Below are 17985 nucleotides of genomic sequence, written 5' to 3' on the forward strand. Positions count from 1 at the left end.
GCCAGACCCATTCTGCTACAGCCATCCCTGTTACAGCCAGAACCATTCTGCTACTGCCATTCCCGGTACAGCCAGAACCATTCTGCTACAGCCATCCCCAGTACAGCCACATCCATTCTGCTAGAGCCATCCCCAGTACAGCCAGACCCATTCTGCTTCACCCTCCCCGTTACAGCCAGACCCATTCTGCTACAGCCATTCCTGGTACAGCCACATCCATTCTGCTACAACCCTCCCCGTTACAGAGGGGTCCAGCCAGGCTACAGCCGGATGCTGCCCGGCACATCCGGCTCCCATCCCACCACACCATTCCCACTACAGCCCAGGCTCAACCCGCTACAATCCACACCATCCTCCCCTCAGAGGCCACCCGGTCTCCGTGGCAACCTCCCCCCCATCACCACGGCAACCCCCCTCCCGTCGCCATGGCAACCGCCCTCCCCATCACCACGGCAACACCCTCCCGTCGCCATGGCAACCGCCCTTCCCCATCACCACGGCAACCCCCTCCCGTCGCCATGGCAACCGCCCTCCCCGGCAGCACGGCCCCCGCCCTGGCCGCGGCCCCGCTCCTCCCCGCGGGGCGGGCCGGCGGTGACGCGGCGGAGGTGACGCGCGGGGCGCTGGTACCGGGGCGCTCGGCGCTGTCTCCTTGTCCCCATCACGGCTCCCGCTCGGCCCCCCCGCGCCGCCATGTCCGCGCCCGGCAGCGGCGGCGACTTCGGGAACCCGCTCAGGAAGTTCAAGCTGGTCTTCCTGGGCGAGCAGAGCGGTGAGAGCCGGGCCGGGCCCCCGGGCGGAGCCGGGAGGGGCCGTGCGGGGCGGGGGCAGCGCCCGGAGGCCGTGCGGGGCCGGGGCCGCGCCGTGCCCGGGGCGGGGGACGCGGTTCGGGCCTGGCGGGGCCCGGAGAGGGGCGGCCCGGCCCGAGGCCTCCGCGGGCGGGGCCCGGGGCTCCGTTCGCAGCCCTTCCCGTCGGCCGGGGCTCCGTTCCGCCCTCCCGGGCCCGCAGTGCGCCCGCAGCCCGTGCGGGGAGGCGGCCCCGGAGCTGCGGGAGCTCCCGGCGGCCGCGGCCTGCCTCCCTCCCTCCCTCCCAGCCGCGGGGGTTTCGTTTTGCCTCAAATGGCCTCCCTTTTGTGCCCCTTCCCTGGGAATAGATGGGTGAGGTGTGTGTTTTTCCTTGGAACCGTGCCGTTTTCGCGCTGGGAGTGTCCAAGGCCCGTCGGACGGGGCTCGGAGCCGCCTGGGCTGTGGACGGTGTCTCTGCCCACGACAGGGATGAGCTTTAAGGTCCCTTCCAACCCAAACCATCGTGGGGTTATTACTCCTCACCTTCTCCTCGAGCCTGGAACTGGAAATCTCTGGGGGATTTCCAGAAGTTTTCTAATTTCCCAGCCTTTCCAATGCAGGATTGACGTTGCTGCTGATAGACATTTGTCTAATCTGTTTTTAACCCTTTCCAATGCTCTTCATTTCACAACGTTTTTCAGCAATTTGTTCCTCTTCTGTCTGTGTCCTTTGAATTTTTCTTGGCTTCCTCCACCTTCCTGAGCCAGAATTGGAGCTTTACCTTTGTTTTTCACTTCTTGTCAGCTCTGCACTTTGTCTCTTGATGCTATTTGGAGATGTAAAATTTAAAGTTTTGAAACAAACCACCAGAGTTTGCTCTGTATCTGAAATCCTGTTATGAAGGAAGGATGGGAGTGTGGAATGTTGTTTTTCCATGCAGCCGAAGGCAGCAGAACAGCATCTGAGATATCACCAGCTTTGTTTTGATGTTTATGTCCCAGACCTGGGGGTTACATAAGGAGCAGAACAGGGTAACAAAGCAGATTTATTGCTTGCCCAAAGCAAACAACCAGGCCTCTGTTATCACCACACCTGATCTGAGAGCCAGGTTATCACCGTGATCATTTTGGACCTGCAGAGGTTGATCTGCCTCTGTCGTGTTGGGACTGAAATTTCCAGCTGGCTATTTCCCAGGAAGGTGTAGCTGGAATGGGAATGCCCTGAGATTGGCAGCTGCTGTCAGATCAATGCCACTCCCAAAGCAGTGCTTTTTTTTTCCTTTTTTTTTTTTTTTTTTCCCCCCACTGCTACCTGAAAGTAATTTTTCTCTTCTCTTGTAGTTGGGAAAACCTCCCTGATCACCAGGTTTATGTATGACAGTTTTGACAATACTTACCAGGTATGTGATACCATTTATTTGCTTTTTAAATATGTATTTATGGATAAATCCATGCCCTGATGTTCAGATGGATGCCTGGGAGCCCATATCTCCATGAGATGTCGGTTCAAGATCAGATAAGATGTTAAAATGTTCAGATGGAGAGGAAGCTTCGTGATTAAATCAAAGCATCCAGTGTGATGTCAGGAAGTGTGGTGTCCAGAAAGGCAGCGAGGTTTAGATCCCCTTTGTGGGATAGACTCTGTGAGATTTCCCTTGAGGGAAGATGGGAAGAACATTGTTTTATGGGAAGATCCTGGCCAGGATTTCTGGTGACGGATATGGGAGCCTCAGGAAATGGAGAATTAATAAAAACCCAACATCTTCTGACATTCTTGGTCTCTGTTATCTTTAGAGCTTCCATTTCAGTCGGAATAGTTGAGTCTGGAGTGAGTAGATGGATCTGCCAGAAGTCAGCTTGGTATATTTTGTCTCTCAATTTTTTTTTTACTATTTTTTGACTAAAGGACTAAAGATAGGAGAAGCCAGGGAAGTCTTGGCAGGCAGGGAGGGGGGTGGGGATGCAGAGGCTGCAGATGAAAAGCAGAAGAAGTGTAAGAGGCCTGAAGGTTTGGGGAAGAATTAATTGCACGAAAGGCACTCAGAAATATTTATTTCATGGGAATATCAAATATCTGTAAAGCAGATGAGATTAGGGCTTTGTCTTTGGGGTGATTTAAAGTCGAGGACATGTCACTTGCTGGAACTGGATCCTCTTGTGCTTCCTGTGTTTTTTCTTCTCCTGTGCTTCCTTTCTTTTCCTGTCTCTTGTAAGATGCTCTCATAGATTTTTTTTTTGCTTATTGTAGTCGTTATAAACCATGGCCTGGTTGGAAAATGGACCTCCCAGAAATAAATTCTCCTTCCCAAAACTGACTGCACCGCTCTTTGGAGTGGTGCATGTTCAGCTCTGTGTGTGTTAAGAGTGGGGGTAATTTGCCTGAAACACTCAAATCTGTTCCATCAGGAGCTCTCTCCTCTTTCCAAGAGTTCTGATGGGCTGGGACAGCTCCTTGATTGAAGTGCCTGGGAGTGCACCTAACTTAGTGCATTATTTTAAATGCCTTTGTGCTGGAATTGCCGTAGCAATGGGAATGGGAGTGGATGCAGACCTGCCTGGGAAAGGCAGCTGCTGAATGTCACTGGAAGTGAAGCACATTCTGAAGTGGAAAGGCCTGGATAAACATGGCTTTTTAGCTTTTGGTTTCCCATATTTTGTGGATCTCATTTGTTCTACCTTTTGGGTATTTCTGTCAAGATAGTTCTTACCAGACTGAACTGGAGCGGGCCAGAAGGAGCTGCCAGCTCAGATGCGATCCATGTGGAGATACAGGAATGTCTGAGGTTAAAATCCAGACTCAGAGGTTCTTGTAGAGCTGAGAAGTGTTGAAGGATGCAATGAAATGCAGCTGGTGCAGATCCCCAGGTAGCTTTGTTTTTATCACATGAGTTGAAGGCAATTGAAGGCAAATCACTTCACCAGCATCCTAACAAGTTCGTGAACATTTCTGAGAGTTTGTGCAGAAAGGGGATGCAGGAGGGCAAGTCACAGCTCCTAATGCTTCTCCTCTTTCCAGGCAACCATTGGAATTGATTTCCTGTCCAAAACAATGTACCTGGAGGACCGCACGGTGAGTGGGGCAGGGGTGGGGTGGCTGGGAGGGCTCTTCCCCCTGGCCCTTCCTCCAGCAGCTGCTGGAACCCCCCAGCAGCCTCCAGAGAACCAACCTTGGTTGAATCCCATCACTGCTACAAGATCTGATACCTCTCTCAGGAAGTCTTCCATGAAAAATTGGGGCTGGATAATGGCCACGTCCCAGGGAATGTGTTCCATGTTGTGTGGACCTGCTTTAGGTGCAGTTTGCTCCCTGAATTTGCGGCTGTGCCTCTGGGATTGTCAGGATGAAAAGGCCTGAGCAGACCTCAGGTGCCACAGAATGTTCTGAGCTGGAAAGGACCCACATGGCTCATCCAGTGCAGCTCCTGAAGCCAGTAAAAAGCCAAGGAATTGGCGTTCCAAGTCTTGGAGTCCTTCGTGATTGAACCTCGTTCCTCCTCCTAGGAAGCTCCTGTGGTAACACAGCTCTGACCTACTGCAGTAAAGCAATTTGGGATTTAGCCTGCATGAGATTCCTGTTTGCACAGAGACCTCTCACTCCCTTCTCCTGGATTTCCTCTCAGTATTTGTGGGTTTGCTCATGTTTTTGCCAGTGTTTGCCATTTTGCTGCTGTGTGAGGAGTGTGACAGGGCTGTGGGGAGCAGGGAGCTCTTGTGCGGAGCTTTGGGCCTGCTGCTAACAATGAAGTCTCTTCCCAGTGTGTGCGCTGAGTTTCCTGAGAGTTTCTCTGCCATTTTACCAATAATTCCCTCTTAGGAAAGCCCTTCCTTAACCTTTGTTTAAGGCAAAGATCCTGGAAATGCTGCTTGACGCTTGCGGATGCCTGTGTGCTGTTAGAGTGGTTTCTCGTGGTTGTGTAAGTCAGGATGTCATTCACCTGCTGCCCTCCTATCCAGAAAATCCCATTTTCCTCCCAATGTTGGAATGCTGTGAGCTTTCCTGATTATGTAAGTGACCCCACAGAGCCCATCAAGCCTGTTCGAATAACAGAGGTGAGGAGTGTGGATAAGAGGAGGGACAGATGCAGCCAAACAGGCTGAGAAAATTCAGACACTGGAATAGTTTTTCAGATGTGGTTAATGCTGGATTTTGCAATAGGCTTTGATTTCTGGGCTGGAAATGAGGAATGCTGAATCTCCAGCTGGGATGTGTGCTTTGGTGGATTTGATATGGCCTTACGGGAAATAAAGTATCCTGAAATTGTACCTGTGCTCTGCCACTCGGCTCTAAACGTGACCTGGACAAGCCAGAAAAAGGGATCCTCATCCCTGGAAGTGTCTAAGGCCAGGTTGGACAGGCTTGGAGCATCCTGGACCAGCGGAAGGTGTCCCTGGCCTTGGAAGGATGGAATGAGACGAGCCTTATGATCCCATCCCACCCAAACCACTCTGAGATTCCATGAAATGCGTGTGGAATTTGGTTCTTTAGAACCACCTCCCAGGAAGGGCAGCAGTGTGACATTCCCAGCATTGGGATGCGTGGCATTTAAGTGAGCTGGAGCCGCCAGGAGCCCCATCCTCAGTCCTGGCTGTCAGGAGCCACGTCCATGTGCCAGTTCCCCTCATTCCTGACAGACTGAGCAGTTCTTCCTCCTCTGTCCATTCCTTCCCAGCCTTGTTGGATCGCAGTGCAGGAGAAGCCAGCCTGGAGGCTGGTTGCTCTAGTTTTCCAGCGGGATCATCCAGGCGGGGCTGAGGTGGTCCTTAGGGTCAGGAGTCCCACATCTGGCCAGCTGTTTGTGTGGCTGTTCTTTCAGGATCCCTGAGGCCTGGCTGTGCATTTGCCTTGTCAGCTGGTGCTGTGAGGGAGGGATTTAGGGCTCTCCTGGTTTCTGATGTTGGCATGCGTGTGATATTCCTGGATTTGTGGAGGGAGGGGTGTTCCCAGACCTCAGGAAGTGTCGCTGCCTCTTTTCACATTTCTGTTCCATTTGGACTTTTCATTTTATTGCCTTAGTTTTGCTTTGCAACTTATTTTCATTTATTTATTTTGATTTCACTTGAGTTTTGGTTTTGTTCTCCATTTTCCTGCTGTTCCCCTTCCCCTTCCCCTACACTTTTCCATTTCCCAGATCAGGCTGCAGCTGTGGGACACAGCCGGCCAGGAGAGGTTCCTCATTCCCAGATCCATCCGTGACTCTGCTGTGGCTCTCATTGTCTTTGACATCACAAGTAGGTATCGAGCCCAGGGTCTGCAGGGACCTTGCTTTTAACACGTATCTTTACTCTGGAAGTGGTGGTGGTGCCCAAAAAGAGCTAAAATAGCCCATCAGCCACCTCTGGGTGCTGACAGGGATTGGGAATTCCAGTGTCTGTGCTGGTTGCTGGTAGCCTTCGGAAAGCTTTACTGTTTTTCTGTTTTGTTTTTTATTTTTCCAACTTCCAAATTATTTTTCTTTTTCATTTCTGGGTAAGGAGAGAGGTTATCCAAGTAACAGCTTCAGGTGCCAAAGCAGAGGAATGTTGTAAGGGTAGGTAAAACAAGACAAGATCCTTTTAAACAGAAGGTCTGGAGTGATTTAGGAGGATTCAATATTCCCATTTGTTGGAAGAGCGACCTGGAGACTCATGAGAGGGCTTTTGAAAGAGGAGAGATGCAACAACCAAAATTTCTAAAGAACAAACAAGCTTGGAGGGAAATTCTCTGTAACTCTCGACATGAATGTTTTAATAGAAGATAGGAAGTTATGAAGAGAATGATTTCATTGTAACTCCTTGTTATTGATTCCACTTGATCTGGTCAGGGTTTTGTTAATCTACAGTATCGGGATTTATATAAATTTCAGTAATGAAAACAGCACAGGTGGAAAAGCTCTGGCCCAGCTTTATTCTGTTACCAACAGAATGTTTACAATGAGGACCAGGCGTTTGTTTTACTCTGCTAAGCTGAAGTGCTTAACAAATAACAGGCTGTGATTTATCCTCGCTATTCAGGGCAAATAATTTCCTGGTATTTCTCCCAGTCCTGGAGAGAATTCAGGGGGAATTCCTGTTTTGGTGCAGATGATGTCGAACTGGCCTGTTTGGGGATCACAGAGATGTGCAGGCGGTGGCCTGTGCTGGGGATTCTCCTGGCTGAGGCAGCGGGGCAGGATGCACAGCTTGGCACCATTTTTCCCACTGTATAAGTCCAGGATGCTGTTTATCCAGGCAGCTGGAAACATTTTTGCCAGTCCAGGCTGTTCTTAAGAGCTCCCAGCCATGTCAGAAGAAATTAAGTGACAGCTGATCTCGTCATTTTTCAGTAACGGGCTGATCTTTGCAGATAATTTCATTTTGTTCTTAGTGATTGAGAGGTTCAAAGTTGTCTTGCAGAAGGGACATGCTCAGGTACTTCTGGGGGCACTATGAAATTGTTTAGTTATTGTTGATGTGCTGGACATGCAGGTCCCAAAATGCAGGTGGAGAGATCCACCAGGGGAGTCCGTACTCTGCTCAGGCCCCTCCTGAAGATTGTTCCTAAGGGATGCTGGGCTCATTCCTGGTGTCCCACAGTGGCTATTTGTATTTTTCCATCTAAAGTGGGTGCACACAAACCTGGACTTGCAGAAGTGCAGCAAACCTGGGTCTGTGTGATACCTGCTCACTGGAGACCTCCCCTCAAAGAGCATTACCCTGCACAAACTACAAATTAAACTAATTTAATGAATTCAGCAGATTACCTGGGCCAGCTCTGTGGTACTTCTCCAGTTGCCTTTTGCCTGTGAGTCTGAAGGTTTGGGGTGGCTCAGTCACCACCTGGGTGAATGTTCATGGTGAATATTCTAGTGTAACAGCGCTTTCCAGGGAGGCTGTGGAAGCTTGGGAATTCCAGGAGCTGTCGGGATCAGTCTGATCTTCCAGCTCTGCTGTGACACTGCCCAGGTGCTCCCAGTTTGTCACCTTGAGTTTCCTGGGATAGAGAAGAGCCTTGACTTCTGCTCCTGTAATCAAGTCTGCCTTCAAAACGAAGCAAGAGCTAATTGCTTTAACTATAAAAATCTTCCTTAAGCCCCAAGGGCATCAGCTCGACATTCCCTGATGTAGATATGATGTTGTTTTGAATCTGACTGCAGCCCTGTGCTCGATCAGCCTCTCTTCCTCTTCCAAGCAAGCAATGATTGGTCCTGAGGAAGCTGCTTTTTCCTTGATGAGCTTCCTCATTAACCGGCACTCTGCCTCCCTGCTGGGATTATTTGTGGCTGTGAACTGGGAACCAGTGGGTGCCTCCATAAAACTGTTGGGAATGAGGAGCAATCCTGTTTTCAGGCACTGTGGGGCGAAGGAAAAGGAGGCACTCCCAGCGTGGAAAGCTTTTTATTTGGGGAGTTTTTGAGCAGTGCTGGTTCAGCCAGGCAAGTCCCAGACCTTGGAGCTGTCATTTATAACAATATATAATAACGGTTTGTGTTTGGGGTCAAGCTCCACGTGTCCCAGCATTTTTGTGACTCCTGTGCTGCTCTTGAAGGGAGAACCCCATGTCCTTTGCACCACCTGAACCCTGCAGTGTGTGACATTTGCTTTCCTTTTCTGCTGGATTTTAAGTTAGTCGTTGCTTCAACATCACTGAAGATCCCCACTGCCATCACATGGATGCTCCATGCTGGAGGTTGGATGCTGTTTCCCTGCCTGCTCTCTGCCCTGTGGGAATTGCCCCAAAAGCTTTGATCAGAGACGCTCCAGGCTATGAGTCCTGTGTGTCCATAATCCTGGGGGATGAGTGCTGTACTGTTGGCTGCCCCCAGTAATGAGGTGGGAGCCAAATCCTAGAGAGGTTTGGGAACGGCAGGATCTCTGGGTGAGCAAAGGAGGGAATTAAAGCACTTTACAAACAGATCCAGGAAGGAGCTCTGCTGTGGTTGGATTTGGGGCGAGATGACGAGGTCACCTCAGCTGCTGCAGCTGGGTGCGGAAGTGGCCTTTTCCCTAAAGGGTTTTCCTGCTCTCTTTCCTCTCCCTGGTGGGCCGGGCTGGCCCCAGCAGGTCCGGCTGCAGCTCTGGGACACGGCGGGGCAGGAGCGGTTCCGCAGCCTCATCCCCAGCTACATCCGCGACTCCACCATCGCCGTCGTGGTCTATGACATCACAAGTGAGTGGGGCCTGGTGGCAGCGCAGGGGGGTGGTGCTCTGCTGTGTCCTCGTTGGAAACACCCCACAGGAGCAGAAATGAGAAGCTGCAACCAGAAGTTCTGCAAAAACACCATCAAAATCAGAAATTTTTCCCCCCTTCTTTCTTTTCTCTTCCGGGTGGGAAATTATTGATGTGGGGTGGGGAGGTTTGGAGGAGCACCTGAGTCCAAGTGAAGCATTTTCCCTGTCATAAAGGAGTTTTACCCTCAGCTTTGCCATCTCATTGTTCCCTGCTAGACTTGAATTCTTTCCAGCAAACCTCCAAGTGGATCGATGACGTCAGGACAGAGCGAGGCAGTGATGTCATCATCATGTTGGTGGGGAACAAAACCGACCTGGCAGACAAGAGGTAATGGGGGAAACGGGGCCCTGCTGCCCTGCCCAGAGCCACCAAGGACTGGGGCCAGCCTGGGCTTAAAGCAAGGCTTGGTTTTATATAAAACATCGTTTGCTTGTCAGGAAATTCTCATTTCTGGTTTCAGCAGAAGTTATTCCCTTTGCTGTCCAACAAATAGTTTAAAACAAACCCACCTAAAAAATTTACTTAAGTGGCTCTGCACCGTTTTCTCAGTGGGGTATTTTGTCTGATTTTCCTTTTCACACCGAGGTAATGGCTAAAAGCCGCCTGTGAAAGCAGGGAAATCAGCTGATTTTCACTATTTTCCGCCAATTTCCCTCTGTGCTCATGCAGCTGGAGGTTCATGGCACAGTTTCTCCTCATTAAGATGCAGCACGGACTTTTGTAGGATTGATGTAAAAGTCTGAATTTCTCTGCCTATAAATTTCGTGTCATATGTAACACGCACTGAGCTTGTGGATGTGTGGAAGGAAACCAGATCAGCAAAACCCAAACTTCCCCCAGAGACCCAAAACTTTAATTAGACTCCTAAAATGGCACAGACTTAATGTTTTGGGAGGTGCCATAAAGCAATTTGCTTTAATACTCTTAATTCTGCAGCGCATCAACCAAAATAACCAATGTAATGGGTTCTTAGAAGAGCACAGGCTTTACTTTGTGTTCCTATGTCAAATCCTTCTCTGGATTGTTGGTTTGACAATGATTTTGTTGAATATTTTCAGAGATTTTAGTTCCTGAGGAAGGTATCAGGAGCAGTGTAGATACGGGAAGGTTTTTATTTTAATGGGTGGTGCCAGATGCAGCTGGGAAAGGGGAGATGGAGTGAACCAGGCAGTTCCAGCCCTTCCAACTGAAACATCCTCACACACCCCAGAAATGTGGGCTTTGGGTGTCAGGGGATGTGTGAGGGCTTGAAACCATGGGGGGCTTTTGATCTGATGCACAGAAAATCACCTCAGGAAGGCAGAACTGGGAACCACCTGGATCTCACGGCAAAATAAGTATTAAAAAATCAAATCCTGGTGCTTTGGCTGTTTGCAAGATTTTCCTGATCAAAGAAGAACAATTTATAGATGAAATTAATGTTTTCTCAGCAAAAATATTGGCTTTTATTTGAATATCATTGCTCACTCTGTTTCGTGGGATGATGGGCAGAGTGATCTGGGTGCTCCATTGTGGAACATTCCCACATTTGAAATTCTTACTCCTGCTTTACTCACCCCTGCAGTTACACATTCAGGATGAGTTGTGGTGTGGATTTTTTCCTGTGATTCTGGTGGTTTTGTGTCCCAACATCCCCAGCATCCCTGGCTGTTTGCCCTGCAGAGTTTTAGTTTTCATGCCCAGCAGGAAAAGCAGGAATAATTCCACTTGGCTTTTCCTACTTCACTGAGCAGCATTTCGAGGTGTCCTGTGCCTTGCCCTTTGGAAATATTCCTAAAACTTGGTGCTCGGAGCTTTAGGAATACAATAAAAACATTCACAGTTCATTTTGCTTAAGAACTGCATGTGTGATGAACTCATGTTCTGTCCCTGAAATTGTTCACAAAAGCAAAATCCAAGATGTTGTCCCTGCTCCAGCTCTGGATTTTGGCCACTGAATCTCTCCTTTGCCCTCCTGGGAGCTGGGAGTAACTGCAGCTCCCTGACTGAATAACCTGGCATTTCTAATTCCTCTCTAAATCCATTTTCCTGTGAAACTAGAAAGCCCAGTGGGATCATTTCGGCCTTGGGGTATTTCCTGATGGTGCACAACAGCTGGCCTGGCACTACTGGAAATTCTTATTTTGGGAGCTAAATGTGGCAGTAGTCCTGGTGCGGGCTGGAATTTGGAATGATGAGGAAGGGGATATCCAGGTGTCAGTAACAGGAAGCTGCCTTGCCTTTCATTTCAAAGGAAGTTGCATTTGTGTGAGGCTGAAATTAAAGTGCCCTTAAGGCTGGACAAAGCCACCTTTGGTGTCACAAAGGTGACATCTTTGGAGGCAGAATACAGGGGAGCCATTCATCCTCTGATAAAAACCGGGGATGAGGCAAGTTCTGAGGCCAAAATGCTGCACTAAAAATAGCCCTGTTCTGTTCAGTGCAGCCTGGTGAGTGGTTCATTCCACCCGATGTCGCTTCAGTTGGTGGCTGGTTTTTTGGTGGGTTCTTTTTGGTTGGGTTGGGTTTTTGTGCGGTTTTTTTCAGTTGTTCGGTTGGTTAGGTGGTTTTGTTTGTGTGGTTTTGGGGGTTTTTTTGTTTTTGTGAGGTGTTTTGGGTTGTGTTTTGTTTTGTTTTTTCCCTCCCTGCAGCTTTTTTTCTCTCATTTTTGGACTCTTGCTTTGGTTTGGTTTTTCTGCTCTGTAATTTGTTCTCATTGCTTGAGACAGATTTCTGTAGAGGAGGGTGAGGGAAAAGCCCAAGAGCTGAATGTGCTGTGTGTTTGAAAGCACTGCTAAAGCAGGACTTAATGGGACACAGGGTGCTGCTCAGAGGGGCAATTCCAGATGCTCTCCTCAAGGTGCTGCACTGTCCCTGCTGCTGGAGCCTTTCTGGAGTCTTTGTGTCACCTCACAACATTCCCTCTGTTAGATTTGGGAAACTCCCTGTCTGGGTGTGGGGATTTTTCCTTCCCTGGAGTGCCGTGGATGAGGCTCAGATGTTCTGCAGAGGCTCTGTCCTGTGCTGCTCATCTGCCACCTCTCCACATGTTCCCTGGGCAGCTTCCCTGAGGTGGTTTCACTCCAAACTGAAACCCCTGAGGGCGGTGAAGCCTTGAGGCTCCTGAGGTGGGCTGTTCCCTCTTGGAGAGGGAGCAGCAACTCATTCCCAGCTGTCTCTAACTCTTCCTTCTGTTCCTTGTGTCTCTTTTCCACTTTTGTGCAGGCAAATCACCACAGAGGAAGGGGAACAGAGAGCCAAAGAGCTGAATGTGATGTTCATTGAGACCAGTGCAAAGACTGGCTACAATGTGAAACAGGTAAGTCCAGGTTGTGTGCTCAGTCTGTCCCTCTGTCTGTCCCTCACTGCTCAGGCTCTGCTCCAGGGTGGCCCTGTGATCCTGCAGGAATTTCCTCCTGTTTGATGCCAGCCCCTGTGATGTTTCTTGGTTTATGTAGTGCAAGCTCCTTTCCTGTTGAGTCAATGATTCCCTGTCAAAGCTAAACAAAGGAGAGCTCGCTCCAGAATGTGCTGAGGGATGGGAAAGGGGAAAAATCATTGTTTTGTGCAGCCAGTCAGCTGGAATCTGGTTTGGTTTGGTTCACAGTCAATGCACTGTTTGCTGAAATCACTGCTGACATCAGTGGGGAGAATTGTTCCTGCTGATGCACTGGAGTAGAAGTTCCTCTTTCTAGTTGCCAGCCAGAGAATCTTGAAGTATTTCTTGAAATATTTTAGGGGAATTGAGGTTGGAAGGGATCCCTGGAAGTCACCCCTTCCAGCTCTCCTGCTCAGAGCAGGCTGCCCAGAGCTGACTCCAGCTGAGTTTGGAATATCTCAAAGGATAGGGACTGTCCAGGTGCTGGTGTTTGATCAACCAAACAGCAAAATAACCTTTAAATTTTTGTTTTAAGCAGAATTTCTCAGATTTCTGCTTGTGCCCTTTGCCTCTTGCTTGTGATTCCCCTCTCCGCTGGTTCAGGGATTGTTCTGGATATGACAGAGCTTGGAATAAGGAGCTGTGAGCTCTGGAGGAAATTAGGAAACATCCTCAGGAGTCTGCTGCACACCAGCAGCTTGGTACAACCTCACGTGGGATTAGGAGGCTTTGGGCTCAGATTTTATGGCTGTTCTGGACTGAATTCACTTGAGTGTTTGACTTTGACTCGTGTTGCCTTCTTTGCCCCGTGGGTATTTGTGGGGAGAGCTGGGATTTGAAGGCTGCAATCTCCGGCAGCTCACTGGGACCTTGGTTTTGCAAGGAACACCCTTTGGAGGGGTGGCTGAGGAGCTGCTGGGAGGGAGATCAGCAGCAGCAGGGATTGCTCTGGTGTTTGGTGCAGCAGAGTTCAGCAGCCTGGCAGTGTCTGCTCTGTGTGAGGGCAGCAGCTCCGAACATTGACTGAGGAATGATACAAACCCACTTTCCGGGTTTTCTGGGGATATCACAGCCCTTCCCAGCTCCAGCACATCCTTCCCGGTGTAACTGCGGCTGCCTGGAAGCAGCGCTTCTGCTGAGGAATGGCTGTTTGGCAGCAGGACTGACCTGAAGGGCTGGGCTCTAAAAGCTCAGTTATTCCACAGAGGAACATTCAGTGCCAGCTGAGAGATCAGGAATCCCCAGATGTGCACCCTGTGTGCACAAGCAGAGGCTGGACATGGTAAATGATGTTTAATGAGTGCAGGAGGCAGTCCCATAAATCCCTGGAAGAATGTTACTAATTAATTCCATGTTTTCTTCAAGCAGGAACAGGTAAAATAAAACTCTTTTCTTTTGTGGGCGTTGAATAAGTTCTTTAATAATAAAGTTCTTTAAAACCTGTTAAATTTCCTACATAAAATTCTCATGGCATTTTTGGTCGCTGCTCTGCCTGCTAAAGTACCCAGTTAACGAGTTCATACAGCTTAGACTCTGTTTCACAGTCCTGCTGTAAAACAGTGTTTTAAACTGGAACATTTCTGACAACCCTTGATCTTCTCTCTTGCTGTTTTCCAGCTTTTCCGCCGTGTGGCTGCTGCCTTACCTGGGATGGACAGCACACCAGAGAAGAGCAAAGAAGACAGTATCCTTGTTTTCCCATGGAGCTGGACAATTGTCTGACATTAAGCTGGGTTTACTGACTTTCTTTAGCACCTTGTGGGGACGGGCCTTGCTGGGGTTTTGCAGGGATGTGGCTGAAACAGGGCATGGAGCTGTTGGAATATGCGCAGAGGGATGGAGGAGCTCTGCCATGAGGTAAGGTTGGGAGAATTGGGATTGTTCAGGCTGGAGAAGAGGAGCTTTGGAGTGACCTAACTCAGGCTTTCAGGACCTGAAGGAGCCAGAAAGAAAAATGGAAAGTGAATATTTACAATGGTTTGGAGTGACAGGACAAGGGGGAATGGTTTCCCAGTGCCAGAGGGCGGGGTGAGATGGGATATTTGGAAAGAATTCTCCCCTGTGAAGGTGGGCAGGCCCTGGCAGAGGGTGCCCAGAGAAGCTGTGGCTGCCCCTGGATCCCTGGAAGTGTCCAAGGCCAGGTTGGATGGGGTTTGGAGCACCCTGGGATAGTGGGAGGTGTCCCTGCCCTTGGCAGGGGATGGCACAGGATGATCTTTAAGATCCCTCCAACTCAAGCCATTCTGGGATTGTGTGACCCTCCTTGTGGGCCAGATATAAATGCACACAACTAATGGAGTTTTGCTTCTCCACACAAACTGACGCTGGAATTTCCACAGCTTTGAAACATCAGGGTTTGCTCTCTTTTTGTCCATCCTCTGAAAGGTCTCACCGTGTCCCTGTGCAGGCAGGCCACGGAGAGACACCAGACAGCCCTTCCAGATCCTGTTGTAGGTGATTCCTTGACTGTCCCTGCAGTGATTGACATCAAACTAGAGAAGCCCCCCGAGCAGCCAGTCACGGAGAGCGGGTGCTCCTGCTAACAGCCCCTGCCAGCAGCACCCCCGCCCGGCCGGGCTCCCGGAGAACATCCTGCTCATTGCCACCCCTCTGGGGCTGGAAAACCATTCCTAAGCGAGCGAATCCCTGTGTACTGGTGGGGAGCAGCCCCGGCCGCCCCTCTCACTGCATGGTTTGAGCCCTGAGTGCAGAATGAGTGTCCTGTCTTTTGAGTTTATTTTTTTATGTTGTTGCACTTTGGCACCACGGTGCCCTTCACACTCTCTCCTCTCTCTCTCTCTCTCTCTCTCACACCCTCTCTCTCTCTCTCTCTCTCTCTCTCTCTCTCTCTCTCTCTTACTCCCTTTCTCTCCCTGTTCCCACCCGGAGCCTCCCTGCTCAGATGTATCTTGTGAACGCCATGGAAAAGCTGCCGAGTTAGGGGAGACAGAAATGAAGCTTAGGGGGGGGTTTGGGTTTTCCGCCTTCCCTCCTGCCTTGCATCCTCCCCCTGCCCTCTCCAGCCCCCTGTCCTGCATCCCCACTTCCTCTGGTAAAAGGCTGCTCCTTGAACCTAAACCAGTCACTTGGACTTGCCTTTTTGGACTCTACAGGTTCCCTGTTCCCAGGCTTTGCTTCCCGCAGGGCACACACCCCATCAGCTCCCTGGTTTCTCCTTTCTGTGGATGATCCTGGCTAACTCCTGCTCACAACTTCCCATTTTTGCCGCTGGTGTCACACAGGGCCCTGGAAAGCCCCAACTCTGAGAGCTTTGGCCTTGTCGGTCCCATTTGTGTGGCAAGGGCATCCCAGAGCCTGCTCCCCTCAGCTGGAATCTCTTCCCATCCAGAGGGTGTTGTTGGGTCTGTGTGGGAGGAGGAGAGAACAGGGGCTTTGCAGCCTGAGGCAGGGTGGGGGAGAGGTCTGCAGGGATTCTGGAAGCAGTGACCTGGAATCCATCACTGCAGGGTCAATACCTGCCCTGGGAGTCATGGATGTTCCTCAGGCTCCTTCCCTGATCTCCATTCTCCTGTTCCTCGTCACGGAAGGTGCTTCATGTGGAGCAGGAGAGCCACAGCAGAGGGAAGGGCAACATTCCACTCAATGTCAGGCTGCTGCTTGATGGAGTCGTTCCCACTGCCTCTGCCCTTGGAGCAGAGCTCTGGGGTGGGACCAGCAGCCGTTTCACTCCTGGGAGAGTTTTAACCTTTGCCAAAGCTGAGGGGAGCAGTGGCAGGGAATTCCTGTCACAGTGGGTGGAAGGTTGGAGGGCTGGACGTTGCTGAAGGGAATTCCGGTGTCACTTCCCCAGCTTGAAGATTGGGAACTGCCTCCTTTCCCCCAGCCCCTGGTTTTGAATCACTTCATAGAGCTTTTCAGTGATTTCCTGGGGTTTTGGGTCCACAAAAAGTTGGTTTGTCAGTTTGCAGAGAGGAGAATTCCACTGTCCTTTCCCCACCTGGCCTGTGTGACACGGAGGATGCGGTGGTCGGACAATGGCCACAGTGTGACCACGCTGGGGGGGTCAGTGACACTCTCTCCCCTCCCCTGGCAGGGTGTCCCCAGTCCCTGACACGGTGTGTGCCCCTGGGGGCAGGAAGGGACAGCCCTGGGCTGGCAGCAGGTCACCGAGGTCCCCAGAGTCCCTTCCCCTCCGGGCGAGCTGGCTGCAGGAGGAAGCTGGGATGTGACTCCCCGTTCCCCGCCCCTCGGGAAGCTGATCCCATTCCCTGTACATAGCCCATTGTGGGAATTGCTGGTGTCGGTGTCCGTGTCTGTAGAACAGGTGTTGCTGTCCCTCCTCACAGGCAGCTCTGCTGTCCCTTCGTGTTGTTCGAGTCACGGACCGGGGCGGGAGGGGGGGAGACCCCAATTACGGGGCGGGGGTAATTAGTGGAATCCAAATAGTTCCCTTCCCACTGTTTTTCTGGATGTGTTCCTGCCGTGTGTCCGGCCCTGCTGTCTTGTAGCTGTAGCGAGTAAGTGTGACTGTAACTCCGAGTAAGGACTGTGTGACACAGCCACAGTGTATCACTAAATAAATAAAAGTTATTTCACCAACACCGCGCTCGCTCTCCTCCCGCCACGCTGGGGCTGAAAGGGGTTTGCTCCGAGGTGTGACATTCCATTCCTGAGGAGAGATGGAGGAGGAGGAGGGGTTGAGGAGGAGGGACAGAGATGGAGGAATGGAGAAGGAAGGACGGGAGGGAGGAAGAATGGAGCAGAAGGAGGGACAAAAGGAGAAAGAGGGAGGGAAAAAGGATGGAGTAGGAGGGGAAAGGAAAGAGGAAGCTGAGACTTTGCTGACATTGTTGCAAAATGTGGAATATCTAACAATTTTTTCAGGCAGGCTCTTCTTTGAAGTTACACCTTTGATATCTTTGTTACTTTCAAGCCTAATCAGGAGGGGAAAAAAAAAAAAAAAAAAAAAAAAAAAAAAAAAAAAAGCGCTATTTAATCCAAGAAATTGAGCAGTCAGTGAGCTGGAAGTGATGTCCAGGTGTTGGAAGAACAGGTGACTTGTGTTGGAATTGCCTGATTGAGGGTTAGGGCTGGACATGCTTCAATGATCTCAAACCTGGGGGAGGTTACCAAAGCCTGGGAAGAAGGATCCCTATTTTGGGATAACAACAGGTCCCTGTGGATCCAAACATGACTTTCAATGCAGCCAGAGCCCGTGGCTCCTGGAGCCCTCAGGTGAACCCTGCCCTGCAACACACCTGGGATTGATCCTGCTGCTCCAGAAGGACCTGCATGACCTCTGCCAGCGATGCTGCCCTGCAGCCTGAGCCCCTGGCAGTGCTCCCTTCATCCCTGCAAGCGTCCCAGGCCAGGATGGACAGGGCTTGGAGCACCCTGGGACAGTGGAAGGTGTCCCTGCCCATGGCAGGGGGTGGCACTGGATGATCCTTAAGGTCCTGTCATGGCTTGGCACAGTTTGGTTTTTTAGTTATGGAGGAATGTGGAATGATTTTCCCACCCAGGAAATTGCTTTAGAAAGGACAGGGACCTACCAGAGGGCTAGCTTGGGGATACTGGCATCTGTTTTGACCACTGAGAATGTCAAATGCGACTTTGGGTAGTACCTGTATAAAAACCCTGATTTCCTGCAGGTCAGGTTTTTCTCTTTGTCCGGACAGGGAAAGGTAACATCG

General features: G+C 50.5%; 1 protein-coding gene across 3 annotated transcripts; it reads left to right on the forward strand.

The window, feature by feature from the left end:
* The first annotated feature begins 590 nt into the window (after nucleotides 1–590).
* Nucleotides 591–16893, forward strand: LOC120765163 (ras-related protein Rab-6A-like). Of its 3 annotated transcripts, none has more exons than XM_058424045.1 (9): nucleotides 605–772; nucleotides 2127–2185; nucleotides 3802–3855; nucleotides 5915–6014; nucleotides 8782–8910; nucleotides 9189–9300; nucleotides 12178–12271; nucleotides 13949–14015; nucleotides 14810–16893. In XM_058424045.1, the coding sequence occupies exons 1-9, from the start codon at nucleotides 694–696 to the stop codon at nucleotides 14872–14874; spliced, it is 759 nt and encodes a 252-aa protein (XP_058280028.1). In that variant the 5' UTR covers nucleotides 605–693; the 3' UTR covers nucleotides 14875–16893. The 3 variants fall into 3 exon arrangements, with proteins under 3 accessions (XP_039945623.1, XP_058280028.1, XP_039945625.1); XM_040089691.1 differs by having other exon boundaries at nucleotides 633–772; nucleotides 8805–8910; XM_040089689.2 differs by lacking the exon at nucleotides 5915–6014 and having other exon boundaries at nucleotides 591–772; nucleotides 8805–8910.
* Nucleotides 16894–17985: the final 1092 nt, after the last annotated feature.

Source organism: Hirundo rustica, chromosome Z (assembly GCF_015227805.2).
Source record: "Hirundo rustica isolate bHirRus1 chromosome Z, bHirRus1.pri.v3, whole genome shotgun sequence".
NCBI classification, from domain to species: Eukaryota; Metazoa; Chordata; class Aves; order Passeriformes; family Hirundinidae; genus Hirundo; species Hirundo rustica.